Genomic DNA, 19,959 nt, shown 5'->3' with positions numbered 1-19,959 from the left:
AATCATTAGTTTTTAAAATATCCAATCCAATTTAATCCAACATGCTTAATATGATTTAAAACGCAGGAAAATGCATTTATAATTGTTTTCCGTTGATTAGACTTCTATTTGCTTTAAACTTTTGTAGTTTTTCGAAAAAAAAAATTTGCCCCCTGATTTTTCGAACCGATTTTGAAGGGGGGGAGCGACATAAACTTAGAAAAATCTTTGCAACGGCCTAACCACCATTTAAAAAATCATTTTTTAATTGTTCATGCAGATTTGTTCACTTTATTCAAGAATCAAGAAAACTTTCATACCATCCTCGGTCCTATATAGAAGAAACCAAGAACAGCGAAAGAAAATTCCAATTTGATAACGACACAATAAAATTTAACGCGATTCACTGGCGATTGAAAGCTAATGACTTGCTAGCGCGAAAACATCATGGCAAGTGGCTGAAAACGACGCCACTATAGGATTTTAATTAAAAATCGAACCGTTTTAGCATCGAATAGGTCCAATAAAAGTGAAATTGTACCGGCCATATGTGCGGCCTCGTGAGACACATGAGCTCATCGGGTTGTCTCGAGCTGGTCCGATCGTAGCTTGCCAATTTCGAAACTTCCATCGATTCCGTGTTTTTTTTTTCGTCCTCTTTTTTTGGAACCATGCCAACTCAATGAAAGCCTCCGCATCAGGTTCGCCCCAAAAACGGAAATCGGCTGGCCGGCCGGCGCGTGGACAGCTTCAACTGGGTGGCTGTTTGTATCGATGGCGTCCTACACTGGCTGTTGTTACACAAGGGTTTTCCCAGTTTCAAACCTGGTGAGCTGTAATCTGGCACGATACATGGGACTGTTTCGAGCTGTTGATGTTGGATGGGATGTGTTTTATTATTATCTTCCACTCCAGATGATTAAATTGATTTTATTGATATACACCCGAATTGAGTCCATTTGGCCATAGTTCAAATGTTTTCGGTGTTTTTTTTGTCATGCTCAATAAACACGTTTGTGCGAAAATCGTAACATCTGAAAATTCAATCGGGTGATACCGTATCTGTTATCGTTTCATTTCCATGAATAGTACGATATTATTTTAGGATAAAACGTATTATTTATAAAGTACGGAAATCCATTGGTTAGAATACGACCTAACTAATCCACCTGATTTTAAGGGTTGTTTGGCCATACATATAACAACAAAAATATTTAAATATTGAAGAACTAAATGTTCAAAATCGTCCAAAACTGTTGCAAATTTTTGCTGGTAGCAAAGCTATTATCATTCCAAAATCATTGTACGCTTTTCAATTGAATAAGTCCGCTGCAAATATTTTTTGAAGTTTTGATGCGGATTTTTTTTTTGCGATGCTGTACATCGAAATTTCATAAAAATTTAAAATATGTTTAAACGAGCCCAAACATACTAAACATTATTATCATTATATTCAGATCAATTTTTTTTATCAACTTTGAAAAATATTTGCAACGACCTAATTTGAAAATATATCTTTTAATTGTAAGGTTATTTTTTATTATTCGACCGTTCTCGACTAAATACTTTTTGGAAAAGGTGAGACAAAAAATATAATCAGACACTTTTCGAACATAAGGCTGGATCTAGAAAAAAAACAAAACACAAAAGTATATTTGTCAAATAACAAGGCTAAATCTCAATGTCTATCCTTATTTTAAAAGTTCTAATAAGAACATGAAATTATTCAAAATGGTCACCATATGAATTGATTTTTTTTAAATGTGAAGGTAAATTTGAAATACAGTAATAACGAAACAACATTGCTAAATTTCTATTTTGAATCATCAATAAGGAGAGTAGTTTTCTCCGTTTGCGCAAATCGACTTTTCTTTGATTTTATTTGTTTGAATGATTCCCGGTTCCAAAAGAAGTCATTTTACTTCATTATTTTTTCCATACAAGTCTCCGTACAATTGTGGGGGCGGGTCATACAACATGGGTATGTAAATATATGAAGTTCTGTATCTTGAGAAGGAATTTTCTGATCGATTCGGTGTCTTCAGCAAAGTTGTAGGGGGTGCCACAATGGTCAATTCAATATTTTTAGAAAATTTGATTGTTGCCCGGTACAGTCAAAAATCTCTAAGAACGTAAATTTCCGCACTGTGCTCCAAGGCTACGCCCATACAGTCCCGTGAGGATTTGAGTGGGATTTTTTTTTATTCACTGGTTGTAAAAGTGCGGGGAACCCACGCGACTTCTAAAAGTGAACGGATTTTTTATTTTGGGAGGTTTGGAAGGGGGTTAAGGGGAATTTCATCGGGCTAATGAAATATGGTTTGATTCATTAAGTATTTTTTTAATTGTTCGTTTGTTAGTGTAGTGTAAAGTCTGTAGAGACTTTCGAAATTTTGTGATATGTTCTAGGGGACTAATAAAGACATCTTTTGAGCCAAAGAGCATGATGGTGCAAAATCTGGTTTTGAGATATAATTTTTTGAAGATAGTGTTTTTCTTTTTTTTTTTTTTGAAAATGTTGAAAAATAGATAATTCTTTTCATATTTTAGTTTTTGTGATATCATCAATTAAAAATTAAAGGCTTATTAGATGACTCTTAGATAAAACTCATTTTCATTAATTTGAAATTTTGTGAAATTTTCCGATTTTCAAAGTCTCAGAGAGAAAATTACAGGAAATTTTCTCAGGTTTTCAAAAATATTATACCCAAAATGTTAAAATTTCCGAAAATTATAACCTAAAAATTACTTTAACTCCAAAACATGCACTTTATCAAAAACTCGTGCTTTTCGATTCGATATCGTCAGTGGGGGTGACATTGGGTCTGGTAGTGAAATTGGGTCAAAATGATTTGTTACGGATATTATCATTTCTCAGGTTCTTCTCAATTAAACTGATAAAAAATCTAATTACCAGGATATCGTTGTCAAATAAAATTACTATTACTATTACTATGAAACTAAATTCTGTAAAAAGTGTTGTCTAGGGGATGAAGATGAGTTAGCTAAAAAAAATCGTTCCTGGAAAAATTCCTGACATTTTGGCAGCTGTCTACAGTTGAGGTACGTTTTGGCCAAAAATTACTTCTCGAAAAATCAACTTTTTTTATATTTTTGTTGGAATTGTTCGAAAAGTACCCAAATGTTTGAAATTCTCTACTTCAAACATAGTAGCAGTGAAACAGTGTTAAATGACTTGTTTTGACCCTATCTATGTATTTGAGCATCATTTTAATTTCATTTGACCCAACGTAAAGTAAATTTCACCTTATTTTGGGAAAATGTTAATAAACTATCTAATAACAATTCTACGTTAACAGATTCTCGATGTTATTCAAATTGTTTCTGTTATTATGAATTAAAAAAAAGTATTTTGAGAATCCAACCTTTACAAAAAAAAAATAAATAAAGGATTTTTTTTAGTGTTCAGAGATTTTTGCTCTTTTGTTGTTTAATGTTTAACTACATTCAAAGCACATTGCAGATCAAAAAAAGCAGCATGAAACTATTTCTTTCCAAAAAAAACATCATGTCACTAGAAGTGTTACATCTTTCCTCAATCCATCACTTCCCAAGTATTCCTTTCTTGCAGACATTTCCACCTCATAAATCCCACGTAAGCGATTATGGAGTGTGTATGTGACTTGAAAAACGCTCGCGCGAAAAATGCACTCAACACACAACAATTTTCCTGCAAAGCATTCTATGTAACTAAGAGCTTTTCACGTTTTCCTGTGTATTCCACTTGATGCAGTTGCAATTTGGCGTTGTGTATTATGTGACCGAGAGCCGAGATTGTGTCACTTGTAAACAAAGTGCAGCAATTTAACAAAAAAAATCAAATGTCAATGGAAAAATAAGTCAAGCTCCCAAGTTTAAAAAATTTCAACATAACATTAAAACAAAACTCAAAAAAAATTAACCGTGATCATACGTTTTCAACTTTTTTCCGTAAAATTCTCATCTTCTTCTCTTGTTTTCCATTTGTTTTTTAGCAAAAAAATGCAACTTTTAATTGTTGCCAACCTACTACCTGCCGGTGTGACACTGCTGTCAACACCGTGCGAGGGTGTGACAAACAATCGCGACGTGAGCGCACACGAGCACGCGAAAGTGCACACTTGCGTTGCAATTTGCAAATTTCCGCCCCTTCTCTCCAAGAACCCTTCCTGTCGCCGGCATCCTTTTTGCCCTGTGCAAGCAATTACTACCGCACTCAAAGGGGCACCTTTTGGCCTGGGCGTGTTCGTTTGCATGTTGATTATAATTTAGCACGGTTATAAAAGCACATCAACATCTCCATCTTTGGCGTGCGGCGCGCACGTGTCTGTGTGTGCGTGTGTGGAGTGTGATGTGTGCCGAAAGCCAAACACATCGGCCCGAAGAGCACATGTCAAGGAAGTAGTTTTGAGGCTGCAAGTTTCCAGGTGGTAAATGCAGTAAATTTGATTTATTTTTTGAAATTTTATGTAAGAATTTTTAGGCTGCTACAAAGTTAGGTATTTAAAGTTTTTGCATTCCCCTGCGTTTAGATCCATTTTAATTTTTTAAATAATTCAAAAATCTTTTATATTTTGAATGTACAAAACAACAATTTTGCTTGAAATCCATTCAAAATTGAATTCATAAAAAGTAGGAATTCCACTATAAGAGTTTATGCTTCATCAATATTTGTTTAATTCCATATAATTTGAAGTACCGTAAAACGGGGTGACTTTGATAGGTTTGCGATTTTTCCGCAAAATGAAGAGTACAATTAAAATACGTAAGGGATGGTTTAGAAACATACTGAACGTGGTAGAGAAGTGTTCAAAGTACCTCAAGAAGAACTTTTCATAAAATGTTGACAAGTTTAAAAAGTTAGTTAAGTATAGTTAAGAAAATGTTGATGAAAGTCATTATTTTAAACTTCTCAAAGTGTCATGATTTTCTCAATGAACATGATTTTTAATCGGAAAACGGAATGCATTTTCGGATTCTTTGGAAAATTTTCCACTAGGAGAAGGTTAAAAAAGCTTGTAAACAATAAATAATATGTGTTTTTGAAACACAATTAAAAGAAATCTCTAAATTTATAGGCAATTTCAGTATAACAAATTTCATGTAAAATGTGAAAACTTGTTATTCGTGCTTCGAATTCAGTGTAAAGTGCAATATAAATCGATAATTTTATAAACAAAACTAGTTTTAACAAATTTCAGGCAAAATTCCGACTTTTTAACAAATTTACCTAAAATGTATATGTAGTTTGCTAAAAAGCTTATAAACTTAGTAAACTAAATATAAACATTGGTTTTTTTTTTCTTCAAAACTATATCAGCTACTTTAGTGATGGTACATTTAGCGTACAAATAAAGTTTGAACATCTTAAATATGATTTTAACAAGAAAAACTATGACTATCAAAGTCACCCTGGAATTAAAACTAAGAATTTCAAACGTAATCATTTTTCTAAACATTATTGAAAAAACTTTTTTCCGAAATAGTGCATGGACTTTGTGTAGTCTACCCCAGTACATGTTTTAAAAATAATAATCTTGAGAAAAACCTTACCTGTTGGAAAATATTCTGAAAACAAATTGAAATCCTATCAAAGTCACCCCGGTTTACGGTACTGAAAATATTAAAAAATAAATAAATTATGTTACACAAACAAAACAAATTCAAATGCGTTTGCCATGAGAAAATCATGACACTTTCAAAGCAACATAGCTTTGGAAATTATTGTTAATTAGGGGAAATATACCCATTTTAAGCCTAATAAGCGGTCGTGTTTGATTGATGCTGGATAATCTGGAGTGTTCCTTGAAATTTACTAAAACCAAGTACACCAACGAGTAGAGCAACTTTTTGTGAACATTTCTGTTTATTTGCACTTTTATTAAAAGTTATGCTATTATTTTTACAAGCACTTAAAACAAAATTTTCCCAAAATGCATTCTAATCAGTCGAGTTCATTGGGCCACGCCTATTTTCCTATTTTCAGCTTAGTTCTTTTTTTCTTCCAGCGCTCTTTTGGGTCTGCTTAGTGCTGCCAAAATTGATGAAATTTTAAGCGAACACCATCGCAAAGTAGCATTTATAGAGAGAATTTCCTGGCAGCACTGGCTCACTCCAACAGGCGCTACTGGTGGCCACCCTTTGTTCTTTATTTGCCTTCGCTTCTCGCTCGGTTTTCTTCAGCCTTCGATTGGAATTGGTCGTCAAAATTCAAACGTCAAAAGACTTGGCGCGTTTGTTTTTTTGATGGCGCTTACTAATTATCTACATGTTCGGGATTATTTTTCAAGTGAGTGACTAACTAATGTGCAAAAGAACATGATGCCGGTAGTTGGAAGCAATTTTATATCTTAAGCGCTTTGAAATCGTTAGCGCAAGTGAAAAAATATTGATGGCGACTTTCGTTAAGCAGTTAACCTCTCATCTTGCGTGTGGATGTGTGTGCCACCAAAATGAAGAGAAATGGTCTCGAAAAATAGAAATTATGATCAAAAGTGCACTAAATTTGATCTTTTTGACCAGTAAATGGTATAAATTTGCGTGCTTACTTGAGGCGGTGCTGTTGCTGGTAAGTTTATAGCCTAAATAGTTTTTTGGAGCTTTAATCGAGCATCAAACTCATGACGAAGATAGGTGTTTGATTAGAAAGGGTATATTTCCCCTAGCTTTCGAAATTTTAAAAAATGTGTTGAAAACCCTAACTTGGTAACTTTTTGCGTTTCTCCTTGTTTTGTCGTCCGTGTCTGTCTTGGGTGACCATGAACGGCCATGATCAATGACGACCAACTTTTTCAAAACTTTTTTCTTCGTAAAATCGCGATAACTCGTGATGATTACAAGCAAAACCCTTATGTTTATATATCAATTTTTTGTAATTGTCCTGTACAACTTTGTAGAACATTGTTACACTCTAAAAAATAACTTTAGAAAAAACACGAAATTTTAAAATGAAAAATTTTGTTCTAAATGAAACAACGACCCTTCTGGGTTAATGCAAATTCGAACTACATTAAATTTCCCTTAAAATGACATGTGCCAAAAAATTTACAGTCGAGTAACGAAAAATGGCAGAGTTTTTAAAACTTTGTTAGTGTTTTTTCGATGAAAACTACGTTTTTTTCGGAATTTTGAGTACGCCATCAAATCGGGCGTCAATTTTTACATAATAGTCCCTTTGACACCAAATTTGATTATCGTGTGAGCAGCAGCGCCGGAAAGATGGATTTTTGTGGCGTTCTTTTTGTGCTGTATTCGTGATCGTGTTCATATCATGCATGCGGTGAGGGGGGTCATTGTGCTAATGAATATTATTGCGCGTCATTATCGTGTGAGCAGCAGCGCCGGGAAGATGGATTTTTGTGGCGTTCTTTTTGTGCTGTATTCGTGATCGTGTTCATGTCGAATTATGTGGCAGGTCCGAAGCCGCGTTTTAGGATTCTTGTGTCTTTGTTGTTTTATTTGTGTTTCCATCTGGAGTATTAGTTTTAAAATTATTTTCATTTTTTACAGCTTCCTGGAATTATTTTAAATCAAATGTCTACATTTAAATTTGTCTACTCACTATATGATTTATTTAAATGTTCATATTATTCCTTATCCTATTCCTTTCCTGTAATATACCATCTCCTCATACCATATATGATCAAACTGCTTAAATTAACGAAACTTTCTAAAACAGCGTGGGAACCATCTGGAGCATTTATATTTTAAATAACTGTTTTTTTTTACAGCTTCCTGGAATCATCATGATTGTATTTATTATATTTATTTTATTTACTATATTCATTATATTTATTATTTATCATTATTACAAAACTATATGCTTATTAGATAATACACTACAGACTCACATTTACACTTACAAACATTCAAATCATTAAATACATTACGCACTCAACCATTTTCATCGGCCCGATGAAATTCCCCTTACCCCCATTCCAAACCTCCCAAAAATATTCCGTTCACTTTTAAAAGTCGCATGGGTTCCCTGCACTTTTGCCACTAGTGAACAACAAAAACATCCCCTCCCAAATCCCCACGGGACTGTATGGGCGTAGCCTTGGAGCACAGTGTGGAAATTTGCGTTCTTAGATATTCTTGGTTGTACCTAGAGGGTGACGAGCGGGAACTCCCGGGAAAAAAATCCCGGGAAATCGACAATTTTTGGACCTCTCGATTCCCGGGAAATTTGGTCGAGACTCCCGGGAAATTTTATACTTATTTTATCGAAGCAAAGTTATATAAACTAATCAGAAAATTATTTGAGAAATTCTCAAATGTTTAGAACACTGGAAGTTCAATGTTCTATGTCCAAGTTCGAATAAACCAATGCTTCTCTGACCTTCTTATTCAGAAAGTCTAAAATTTAACTTGTCACAAATTCCAATAACTATAATTGAGAGAAGCCAAAAACAATTGGACCCCAAAATTTATCTTGAAGTATATTTAGCAGTTACACCCCAGAAACGAAATCTAAAGTTTTTTAAATTATTTTTATTTATTATTTCTATAAGAGGGAAAAGCTTTTTCAAAGTAAATTCAATTTCCTTACCCTCTCTCGAGCATAGCAATCATCCTTAGGATAATTTCGCTGTATCAAGGTAATTTCCTTTTTTGATATCAATAAGTCGAATTTTGTTTCACGTTAACCTCAATATTCAAATATATTTTGGAAAACAATTTTGAACATTCGGGTTTCCTGATAACTGAAAATATTTCTTAAATTAATATATACAGTTGACCCTAAAAAGGCAAAAAAACAAGTTTAAATTGTTGTTTTTTATTCGTTGTTTATCATATTGCAAATATCTCGATTCTGGGAAATTATATATCAGCTATTTTACTTCACAAAAATCTTGCAACAAGCTTGTGAAACTTTTGAAAAATCACTCAGTGCGAATAAAGATTCGTTAATATTTAAACTACAATTTTGAGTCCCAATAATCATAAGAAACGATCTTGCATTTGCAGATTCAGAAAAAAAATAATCAAAAGGTAGATATAGTTCCTCATATAAAGAGGATACTGAAGTTAACGTTTCATAGAATAAGTAATTGATTGAAAAGAAATTATTGCCACTATTGGCGTAGAAAAAAAAAACTCCCGGGTCCCGGGAATTCCCGGGAAATGGCCAAATTCAACTCTCGGTTCCCGGGAAATTGAAAATCTCGAGAATCGTCACCCTCTAGTTGTACCGGGCAGCAATCAAATTGTCTAAGAATATTGAATTGACCATTGTGGCACCCCCTACAGCGTGGTGCAGACCCGTTATGCTATGCTATGCTATGCTAATAGTCCCTTTGACACCAAATTTCTATCTCATCACCGTTTTAGACTGCAAATTATAAAAAAACACCTCTTTTTTCGCATGTTCAAAATTGAAAGGGGTTGTACCGTCCCTCCATCACGAGATATCAAAAAATGGACCTCGAATTCGTGATCAGGGACAAAAGTTACCCCTTAGAACAAAGTTTCACGCAAATCGAAGAGGGGTCGGGGCAACTGCTGTGTGAGTTGGTGGATTACTCAAAAAAGAGTTAATATTCAACCTACCAAATTTTCAACATTCCAAAATTAAACTTTGTTTTTGCTGTGTTTCCAATCAACGGTTAACATTATGGTTTCATCACTGATCTTGTGAACTGAAGGCAAATCTGGTTTGGATATTCCGTGATGATTTTTTTTGTGGAAAAATCATCAAGATAAGAAAATAAAATAACACGGTTAAAAAAGAACATAGCTCTAGACATAAATCATTTGTAAAGTATAACTTATCGTTCGAAACGGTAATCAAAAATCCATCGAATTATTAAACATTAATCAGTGGCTCCCAATTCCCGCTTAACTGTATCAATAACCAAATTAATACACCCATCGTAATCGGATAACGAACGCCACAATCAATCGATATTTTTCAATATTGAACCCATCGTCGCCGTCGGAGCTGTTCTATAGTGCAGCGATGAATGAACCACCCTATCCGTTTGCACCACCCACTCCGAAGCCGATAGTGTATTTATGAAGATTAATTCAAATTGATCGCTGCCACGAATTTCGTTACAGAGATTAACCAGCCCCGTTGATCGCCTCTTTTTTCGTTCCATAATTTATAGAATGATATTTTGTTTTATCCTGCAGCGGAAAGGCTTGGAAGTCACAGATCGATGGATTGGGAATAAAATAAAAAGTTATAAATTTATTCTGGAAATAGATATATTTTTTGAATAACGGCCTTAAAAAATAATGTGATGATATTTGAAAAATCATAATTTATTCAGTATTACGTCCTAAGATTTATGCGTCTTTTCTGCTGAAATTCATATTTTCCGACAAGAGGAAATCGAACGTTTCCCTCATTACCATACACAGACATTGCACCGGCGGTGGCATTTACGTAAAAGTATGGGCTCTTGTATGTGTGCCCTGTCTCTGTGTGTGAGCTGCATTTCCAAAGAACATGTTTGCTCCCTGTTTACCTAGCGGAAAGCTCGGGATGATAATAGAATTTTAACCAGAGTGTTGCATCTTTCACCTGCAACCGCTCGGCTATAATGTATGGGCGTAACGTTGTTTGTCCTCTCGAACACACGACAGAAAGTTTCCAGCTGTAGGTAGGTATAGGTTCACAATCTCTGGGCGAACGTTAAACGTCTCAGCCTGTGACAGGTTGAGCAACAATACGTGACAATCCGGGTTCGAATGTCACGATGCATACAATGCACGTTCTACTTACGTTTGGAGTTTGAAACTTTTGTGGGTTGGGTGATTTTCACTGTTGTGGCACCCTGGGGAATTTTCATGTACCTTTATTTGACCTATTATCATATATGTTTTTAATTAACATCGAAAATAATATTTGCGCGGAACAAATATGGCTCTAAATACACAATTATAATTTTGAAAAAGTACAAACTATTGTTTTCTAACCCTAAAAAGTTGTCCTTTGACAACAACCAGTGCAAACATAACAAAAGAAACGTGTGCAAACAACTCCACGTGATTAGTTTTGTGTATCGGAAATATGTGGCTTCAAGTTGGTTATACCTTTTAATGATTTCTATGAAAGTTTCTTAAATCGTTTTATTTGACAAAATATGATTTCAACTTGTAGCTTGTAAACATTGTATAAATTTATGGAAAGGAATCGGAAAACGGAGTGTGTTCAAATTTTTTCTCTAAATTAAATTTTCATTTTTCTCTTGTCACCATAATGTACAATTTCGTACAAAAAATGTTTTAGTTATGACATAAATGTTTCAAAAACTGATGAAACTCAGGCTCTTTTAGCAGTAAATATTTAAAAAAAAAATCCACAAGATCCCTTCTAAAATGCCTCTCAAATCTTTTTCCCATTCCCAATTCAATTATTTCAATCGCCGATACACTGTTTAATTAGCGAGAATCACCCCGCGAAAAAGAAGAGCGCATGCAATCTCGTGCTCATCGCATCAAATTAAGCACATTGTTTCGCGACTGGTTCAAGTGTCATTAGCCATCGGCAGCTCGGCCAAAGTACGGCTCTCTAGCGAACATTACCCGAAATCAGATAATTTTAGATCACTTCGCGTGTCTCTGCGTCAGACGAGTAGCTTCTTCTCTTGTTTTTGGCTGTATTGAAAGAAAAACAATGCCAAGTTCAAAGTTCATTCTATGGTAAACATATTTTGTCAAGTAGTTTAACACTTTAAATAATCAATTAATGGAAAAATGCAAAAGAGAATCTAACAAAATTATAATATGAAAAAATATCAAAGCTTGAACGAATGTTTACAAAAATACGCATTTTTCAATTAACCATGCGTCTCCTTGTCAACTTTGAACATAAGAACGCTAAACTTTCATCGCCAGATGTCGAATCGACACTGAGAGTATTTTGACTGCTGCACTGAACTCTCATCCTCATTCAAGCAACGGCAAACAAGTATCGTGTCGCGCAGCAGGTATTCTAGTACTACACTAGGAGCAACCGCTGCAACATTTGAAAATGTTGCGTGACATGGCTGCGATGGTTTTGCTACATGTTGCATGGAATTTTAGAACCGACTATAACGAGAATTAGTCACATTTTCCATAACTTCAAAGAATCATTTTCAAAAGTTATTTTTTTTTTAGTTTTAGTCAATAAACCTAAAATTAATTAAAGATTCAAAAACCATTTTGATAAGAATCCTTCCGAATCTTTTTGAACAGTTCGAATATTTTATACAAATTCAATTACAGTCCAGTCTCGATTATCCGAAGGCCTCGGAAAAATTTCACTTCGGATAATCGAATCAAGAAAAAAAAAATAGTTGTTTTGATTGTCGAGGTTAAGTATGCCCCCTAAACTACGTTAAAGTGATTTAGAATGGTTAAATCCAAGTTGGCGGCCAATATGGCGGTAAAGAAATACTGAAAAAATGCATTTTATTACTTAATAGACAATCAACTACTAAAATTTGACTAAAATGGGGTTGCAGAACTCGAATTTGATGTATAAAATCAAGAAAAAGAAATAAAACGAAAAGAATATATTTGTTCGCGATTCGATTATCCGAAATCCTATACAAACCTTCGAATAATCGAACTCCGGATAATCGAAACTTTGGGTAACCGAAGCTTCGGATAATCGAGTCTGGACTGTATCACGTAATAAAATCCGCAACCGAAAATTGCGAGGCAGTTATATAAAGGGGTAGATGGGGCAAGAGGAACAATCGCTCGTACGGCCGTAATTTTTACAATTTTGATTATTTCCAGTATGAGGAATTGTTGCTAGCAATGCAATTAGCTGATTCTACTACCACATAACCGCCAAAACGACGTAAACGCCACGGGGCATAAGATTTAATGAAGTTTTTTTTCAAAACCTTTGTTTTCTTATAATATTTGGAAAGTACAAAATAAGGCTTAGGGTTCGTTTTAAGGCTCATTTTATCAAAATGCTATTTTTCCTAGATCAGTAGTGTCCCTACCAATGACTTGCACCTATTATAAAGTATGATTTAACTTTTGGTTATTTTTGTTGAGAGCTTTTTAAAAAAATATTTCAGGTGGGGCAAGTGTACCATACGAATTTTTAGTATGGAAAAAATACGAATTGCTGCAACAACATATTTTATTGGGAAATAAATACATAAAAGTACTTAAAAACTGATAAACAATTGTTTAAAAAAATTGTCCATACAAAATATAGTGATATTATGAAAATTTACTATTTATCATCTAAGTAATATTTTTTTTTCGTAAAAACGATCAATTTTTTAGTAAAATATTATTATTTAATCTAAAAATTAAAGAAACGTTTCAAATACATTCTAATCTGATGTATCTAAGTGATAACAGTTCAATTGTTAGCAAATTAACATGTTGTTTCATGCATTGTTCCTCTTGCCCCAACGGGTTGTTCGTCTTGCCCCACTAGTTGAGTAGAACGTACGGAAAATCAAAAATTTTAAAATCATTTTTTTTAATTAAAAAACAGGATTTTTTAAAAACTAATAATAATCTAATCTAAACAGAACCTAGCGCAGCCAATCTTTCGAAGGGATCCTGGAGAGTGCCTTAGGTTAGATTACGCCAGCACTCTTCTTGTCATTTATTTACATCTGTAGTGCGCCATTGCATCAGAATGCATTGAAACATCACAAGCGTTAAAGCGGCCAGGCCTACTGCGTATCGCAGAGATGACTCGTAATTGGGTTGAGTTTGAACACTAAGTGTTCGAACAACAACACAATTCTGAAACGACAGGGGAGGAAGAAGCGTGGGGACACACCACCATACGCTCCGAGATTTGGTTGTATTCGTTGGGAGCACCATGCTAAGAAGGTTGGGTACTCCGGGACCCTCTGGGATGGGACATTGTATTTCCACGAATGCCCTGGACTCTATTTGCCGTGGTTATAGCGCCACAACTCGCTCTCTGTAACAGTATTCCTAATTCCAGTCTACGCTCACCAAGTCGTCATGGCCTAGTGGTTAGCATTTTTGCTTACCAATCCAAAGGACGGAGGATCGAACCCCGCCTCGAGCGACATTGATTTTTCGTTCATATTCATCATTTCAAATTTTATGTTCTTAACTTTCTCGTTGGGAGCAGATTGGAATCGAACCCAGAACCATTCGCTTACAAAGCGAACACCGTAACCAGTCAGCCACGGCCGCTCCTCAAAACTTGTTCTTTCAAAGTCTTAGTCAAGATCTGGAATAAGAATATTATAAAAAAAATCCGACAGATTTTTTAACGTTTTAATGGGTTATAACGAGCATTTCCTTAGCTTGTTACACTTGCCCCACTTTCCCCTATTTAAAGGAAATTTAACAAACGATGAATTGCTAAAGCTTACAAGTGGCAAAAAAATACATTTGAAAATTTGACTTGCGACGCCGCTTTCTTCAATTGCTAGTCATTTTCATCGCCATAGACAGAGTTAATTAGTAAAACTTCAGGCAGGAAACATTCCCCCTGCTCTAACTTGAGAATAGGGTTAGACTGGGACGCTGAGTCATTTTAGAAGTTTAATTCCAACACTCGAGAGCTGAACAACTAAGGACGCTTTTCGAACAAGTAATTGCGACAGGCATGAAACAGCAATAAAACGCTCGATTTATTAAATATTCATCACTACATCGTCGTTAGAGCTTCATCCAAAATTTTGCTACACAATTCTAAAGTGCAAAGTGGAGTTTGGTACGTGCGTTGCTCAAATTGAAACCGACATAAAATGGAAAACATTAATTTTCATGAACAATACTCCGTCAGCACGCGGAAGCTGCGGGAATGGGTCCCGGAGGGTTCGATTCCGGGACACTTCTCCTGGCCAGCTTGCAGTGGTGGTAGTTAAATTGACGGGAAATCGGTTAATAAAATATGCAAAGGATACTTAGGCTGGAACGGGCGGTCGGTACCGCGCACCGTTTTATGTTTACTTTTGCCGCGCTTTTTGGCAAAACCTTTTCCGAAAGGGGAGGCATTTCTACCGATGAGACCGGTCCTGTTGGTCGAGTTCACTGTAAAAAGGGGGGGAAATAAACATACGAAACAAGGATTGATTCCTTGCTCGGGTTCGGGGTGGTGCAACAAGCTGTTAAAATCGATTCTACACCTCTATCAACTACAAATAACAAGATTCGTCTAGGGTTTCAGCACAGAAGTAATAAAAGACACCATCAAAGCTTCATGGACGGATAGCTTTGCCGACGGTTGGAACTCCCAGCGCTGTGAAACCTGCAGCCATGCCTTTTCCGCACTCATCGACATCGGCGTCTGGAACCAGCTGTTGTAATCGATGTCCAGCTGACCGCTGAGCAGCTGATCGAAGGACTGATTCCCGATGTGGAACATTATGTCGATCAGCGTTTGCTGCTCTTCCTTGATGTTCTGGCCGGGGTTAGGCTGAGGATTCACCTCAACGTCACTCACCCCCAGCTGCTGCAAGATCCACTCAATGTTCTTTCGAATGTATTGATAGATCATCTAGAATTCGAAGATGTTTAATCTGGTATAAGATCATTCAAAGAACCTTCCCCTACCTTCATACTAAGTTTTCCAACGGCACTCACAACCACATCGCTGACCAGCAACTCCGCAATGTACTCCGCGTTCTCCACGTCGAACTCTTCCTCCGAGCGAACGCTTGGCGTATGATGTACGAACGCATCCAGCTCGTCGATCTTGGAAGTACTGGCAAAGCTCAACCCGACCGCTTCCTCCATCTCCGTCTCCAGCGTACTGGCCGCCCGCTGGCTCTCCCGGGCCTGCGCGATCAGCGAGTTCAGCTGCTCGGTGTGCTTGTTATCCTCGTCGATGAAGCAGATCGCTTCGGCCAACGTCTGGCAAATGACCGATCTGGGTTTCATGTTGATCGTCGAGACGTAACCCTCCGGAGGCGGTGCCGGCGGAGTCTGCGAATCCTTTGATTCTTTCTGCTCCTTCTGCTCGGCTTCCGCTTCACTCTCGGCAGCCTCCAGCAACTTCGAGTACAGAGCCATGTACAACACCTGGATCAACACCGAATCACCCAGCGGCCTGATCTCCGCCGGTAGAATCTCGATCAAGCAAGTCACCACCGTGTACAAACAGTCCGGAATGCAGTCCCACATTTCCGAAAAGCAAGACAACGACAGGGACATTGCCTGGTAGACACTTGCGGTGTTTTGAACAGCCGCGACCAGCATGTGGATGATCGGGTCCAGGATCGGATAGACCAGGTGCAGAATGGCTTCCAACCATGGCGGTCTCTTCTGGTTCCACACCTGGCGACGATCCAGACAGGAAGCCCAGTCGTTCAGTTTGCTCTTCTCCAGCGCGGAAATGAGCGTCCTGTTTACATCCGACGTTTTGCCGGCAATGATCACGATGTAGGTTAGACCCATCAACACTTGGTAGTTGGTTTGACCGATGGGATCTGAAAGTATAAGATTGCAAGAGTACCGATTGACGATCTCCAATCTACTCACCCTTCTGCTCCAGCGACCACTGCACGATATCGTTGCACTCGAGTCCGCACAGAAAGCCATCGCACTTGCGGGACATGCTCTCGCGGTTGATCGACGGCTGCTTGGAACTGTTAATGTAGTTGTCCCCCGATGGAACGTTCTTGATCAAGTGGTGAAATATCAGCGAAGACAAGTGGGCCTCCCTCATCAGTAGAGCTTTGAGAATCAACCACCAGTTGGCTTGCGGGGCCGCCAGCAGTACTTTAAGCTCCAGCGAGAGTGCGGTGTTCGTAGGTAGTTCTGAACAACGCGTAGCCCAGTGACCGTTTTGATTCGTGGGAAAGAGTTTTGGAAGGGCGAAAATGGTCCACGGGGTTATGAGACCCTGGCGTTGGTTAAACATGGCGATCGAGTTAACGCCTTTTTTGGTGATCTGCAAATCCGAAAATTGTGTCGTTTTTTGAGGGTCGATCGTGTTCAAATCTTACCTTGTATAAAACACCAAGTGGGACTCCTCGAAGCAGCAGACAGCAAAACAGTTCCTGGCACTTGGAGTGAATGTCGCGTATGATCTTGCTTTGGTTAGAAATATTAAGTCCCACGAACGCTTCGCCATTTTCGCAGATCGCCGGCAACAGAACTCCGGCACAGAGTAGAATGTTTGAAATGTCCACCAGTAAAAGCGTTGACCGAGCGCGACTTGGTACCGTTTGCGTATAGCGTACCGTTAGCACCGTTAGCGTTTCGTTTAGCATGCCGGCAAAGACCCGTTGAGCCATCGTCGGAGGTACCGAACTCCACAGGTCCTGCTTGGTACCCTGCATGTATAACCACCACAGCTGGACAGTGTACGATCCTCGTTCCGACTCAAAAAACGGATGTTGACTCTCCCAGTGGAGACTGTCCGCGTCCTGTATAATGTACATGGTCAACAACCTGCAGTGAAGATCCAGCAGTCGTTCCGCCAGGGCTTCCGTCATCTCGGAGTACTGTTTGTAGCTCATCTTCAACGATCCTCCCTTCTCGTCACCCTTGGGCGGACACACATTCTTGGTAACACACCCCAGCCAAATGAACAAACTATTCTTGATCAAGGCCGAGGCGCCAATCGTGGCCGTCAGCACAGTTAGGTCAGCGTGATCCAAAGCTTCCTGGGACAACGTGTGGAGATGTTCCAGCATATTGTCCACTGATTTTACCACCAACAGTACAAACTTCTCTGGATCCGAAGACTTAACTATACCGCCACATCCGGCCGCATCGTCGCTCTCTTTGCCCTGATTATCCCGAAGGACGTCGTCCAAATCCAACAATCCCGAGTTCTTTCTGTACGCGGCAAAGTATTCATCCTCCAACCACTTGACGATCTTCACCGACGCAAACGAAGCAGACCGCGGAAAGTCCAGCTTGCCACCGACCACTCCGGGACAGATATTCTCCTGAAGCACTTTTTGGTTGGCCTTCAGGTGAAAAAAAAAGTTTGAATTACATAACAATTACTGTGTCATTCCCAGCAAGTACCTCGTAATACTCCAAGTCTCGCTGGAGCAGGATCGGAATCCTGTCCATGAGATTTCCTTCTTCCATAATCTCCATGACTGAGGTGAATCCTTAATCTTCTTTCTTTAAAAAAATGAAATTTTCAACGAGAATCACAAAAACAACTCTTCACCAGCCAAATTTCAGCAGAACAAGAAAATCTTTAACGACCAAACAATCCTGTGATCGTCTTGGTTTCAGACAAACTAGGTCAAAACTAATGACCTTGCCCTACAAAAAAAACCACGTGGACAACTGTTGCGCGGTTGGAGGACCATGCGTCTACATCGTATTTTTGCCACACCTGTTGGAGAGGCCAAGGTCGTGCGGAGTAGAACTGCGGGCGCGCGGACGGTGTTGTAAACAAGGACATTTAAGCAAAATTAATAATTGATTAGATGAAATGGAAAAAAAGTTTTTACCGCATCGAACGTTTCATCAATGCAACTCGTTCTGGTAGGTGGTGAGTAATTCCATTATACTTACCTTGTTTGCTAGTGATCGGAAGCATACAAAAATAAGAGATTTTTTATTTTGTGCATTTTTAAATAATGTTGGAAGCAACATCAGAGAATAAGTAGCTCAATCGAATCCATCCTAAAGTCTTGAAAATTATCGCTAAAGCATTGCGTACCTGAAATCGTATTTTGTGACACTTTTTACATCAATATTTCTAAAATGTTCTTAGAGCTTGTACATCGCGGATTAACCCTCTACAACCTAACCCCGCCTTTAGACGTGCTTCGATCTGAAAAATCGCCAAAAATCAATTTTTCAACCAATTTTTGATCTTTAAAATGCATTAGAAAGAAGAACTCTTAAAATTTTAGAAAATTTTAAGGTTGGAAGTTTTACTTGTTTTATGTGACTTTGCCAATGTTTTTAAAAATGTAATTTTTTCAGGGGTCAACTTTGGCTGTGTTTTTTACTAACATTTGCTATATTTTAAGTAAAAATAAGTATGCAGTAATTTTTGTAGTGTCTCAGACTATGCCTCTACGCATTTGTTTACAAAATAAATGATAGTGGTGCCATTCTATAGAAGAAAATGTGAAAAACAAGTAAAAATTGAAAAAGTGACTGTAAAAACATGAAAAAAATAGATAGGCAAAATGTAATGATAGGAGGTGTTAGAATAGGGCAGATACTACCAAAAACAAACATAAACTAAACAAGATAAATGAAAATAAAAATACTAAAAATAAAACAAGAATAACATAAAACAATCGAAGTGAAGTTTTTCATAGAACAAAAGTTGCTCAAAATGGACCTCCTAAACACGGGAAAAACTAAAATTTTCGAAAAAAAAATTTGGGCAGTTGATTTTGACGAAATTTTGACGAAGAACTTTTTCTATGGAAAGTTTTAATTCTAGCTTGCGTTTTTTAGTTATCCTAGTTTCGTCCATTTATTCAACGAGATTTACAGGGCCCCGGCGATGGCCTGATATGAGCTACCGAACAACATTGGCAATATGGCGTCGTTTGTTTACAAACATGAGATTGTTTGTGGACGAACCGAAAAATTTACTTTTTTGTAAAAAATTCTATAACCATTGTGCAATAACATTAAGCCTTACAAAACAGACAAAATTTCGTTAAATTCTAGATCAGAATTTGTTTTATTATTATTTTTTAATTTAAACCGCTTTTATCGCGATTCTGATCAAGATTGCACATCAAATCATCGTGCCTTTAGTGTATCTTTAGTTTTCACATCGATTCGCTGTAGATTCGTGTTTAAATTTAGAAATTTAGCATAAATTGAAATAAATTGCAAAATTCCCAAATTCAGCCATGTGCAACAATTTCCACATCACCCATGCGGGAAATCGATAATGGGGTAATTCATGCGTTCCAAACTGTCAAAATTCCAAAACGTCATTGCCAATCTTCGGTTCGCTGCTTTTGTTCGTGTTTGAAGTTTCGGGCCGAGACTCTGGAGATTTACTAAGTTCGATAAACACGACGAGTGCTAAAAAACAAGTTTTACAGTGAAACGTTTGTTGAACCACTCGAATGT

At 37.3% G+C, this 19,959-nt stretch overlaps 1 protein-coding gene across 1 annotated transcript; it reads right to left on the bottom strand.

Annotated features, from left to right (window-relative positions):
- Nucleotides 1–14,546: 14,546 nt before the first annotated feature.
- LOC120413212 (uncharacterized) lies at nucleotides 14,547–18,143 on the bottom strand. Its single transcript, XM_039573931.2, has 5 exons — nucleotides 17,920–18,143; nucleotides 16,887–17,858; nucleotides 16,420–16,831; nucleotides 15,493–16,367; nucleotides 14,547–15,436 (listed from the first exon to the last, which is right to left on the bottom strand). Exons 1-5 carry the CDS (start codon nucleotides 17,992–17,994, stop codon nucleotides 15,095–15,097), a joined length of 2,676 nt encoding a protein of 891 aa, XP_039429865.1. The 5' UTR covers nucleotides 17,995–18,143; the 3' UTR covers nucleotides 14,547–15,094.
- Nucleotides 18,144–19,959: the final 1,816 nt, after the last annotated feature.

Source organism: Culex pipiens, chromosome 3 (assembly GCF_016801865.2).
Source record: "Culex pipiens pallens isolate TS chromosome 3, TS_CPP_V2, whole genome shotgun sequence".
NCBI classification, from domain to species: Eukaryota; Metazoa; Arthropoda; class Insecta; order Diptera; family Culicidae; genus Culex; species Culex pipiens.
This window is presented reverse-complemented; position numbering and strand designations above follow the sequence as displayed.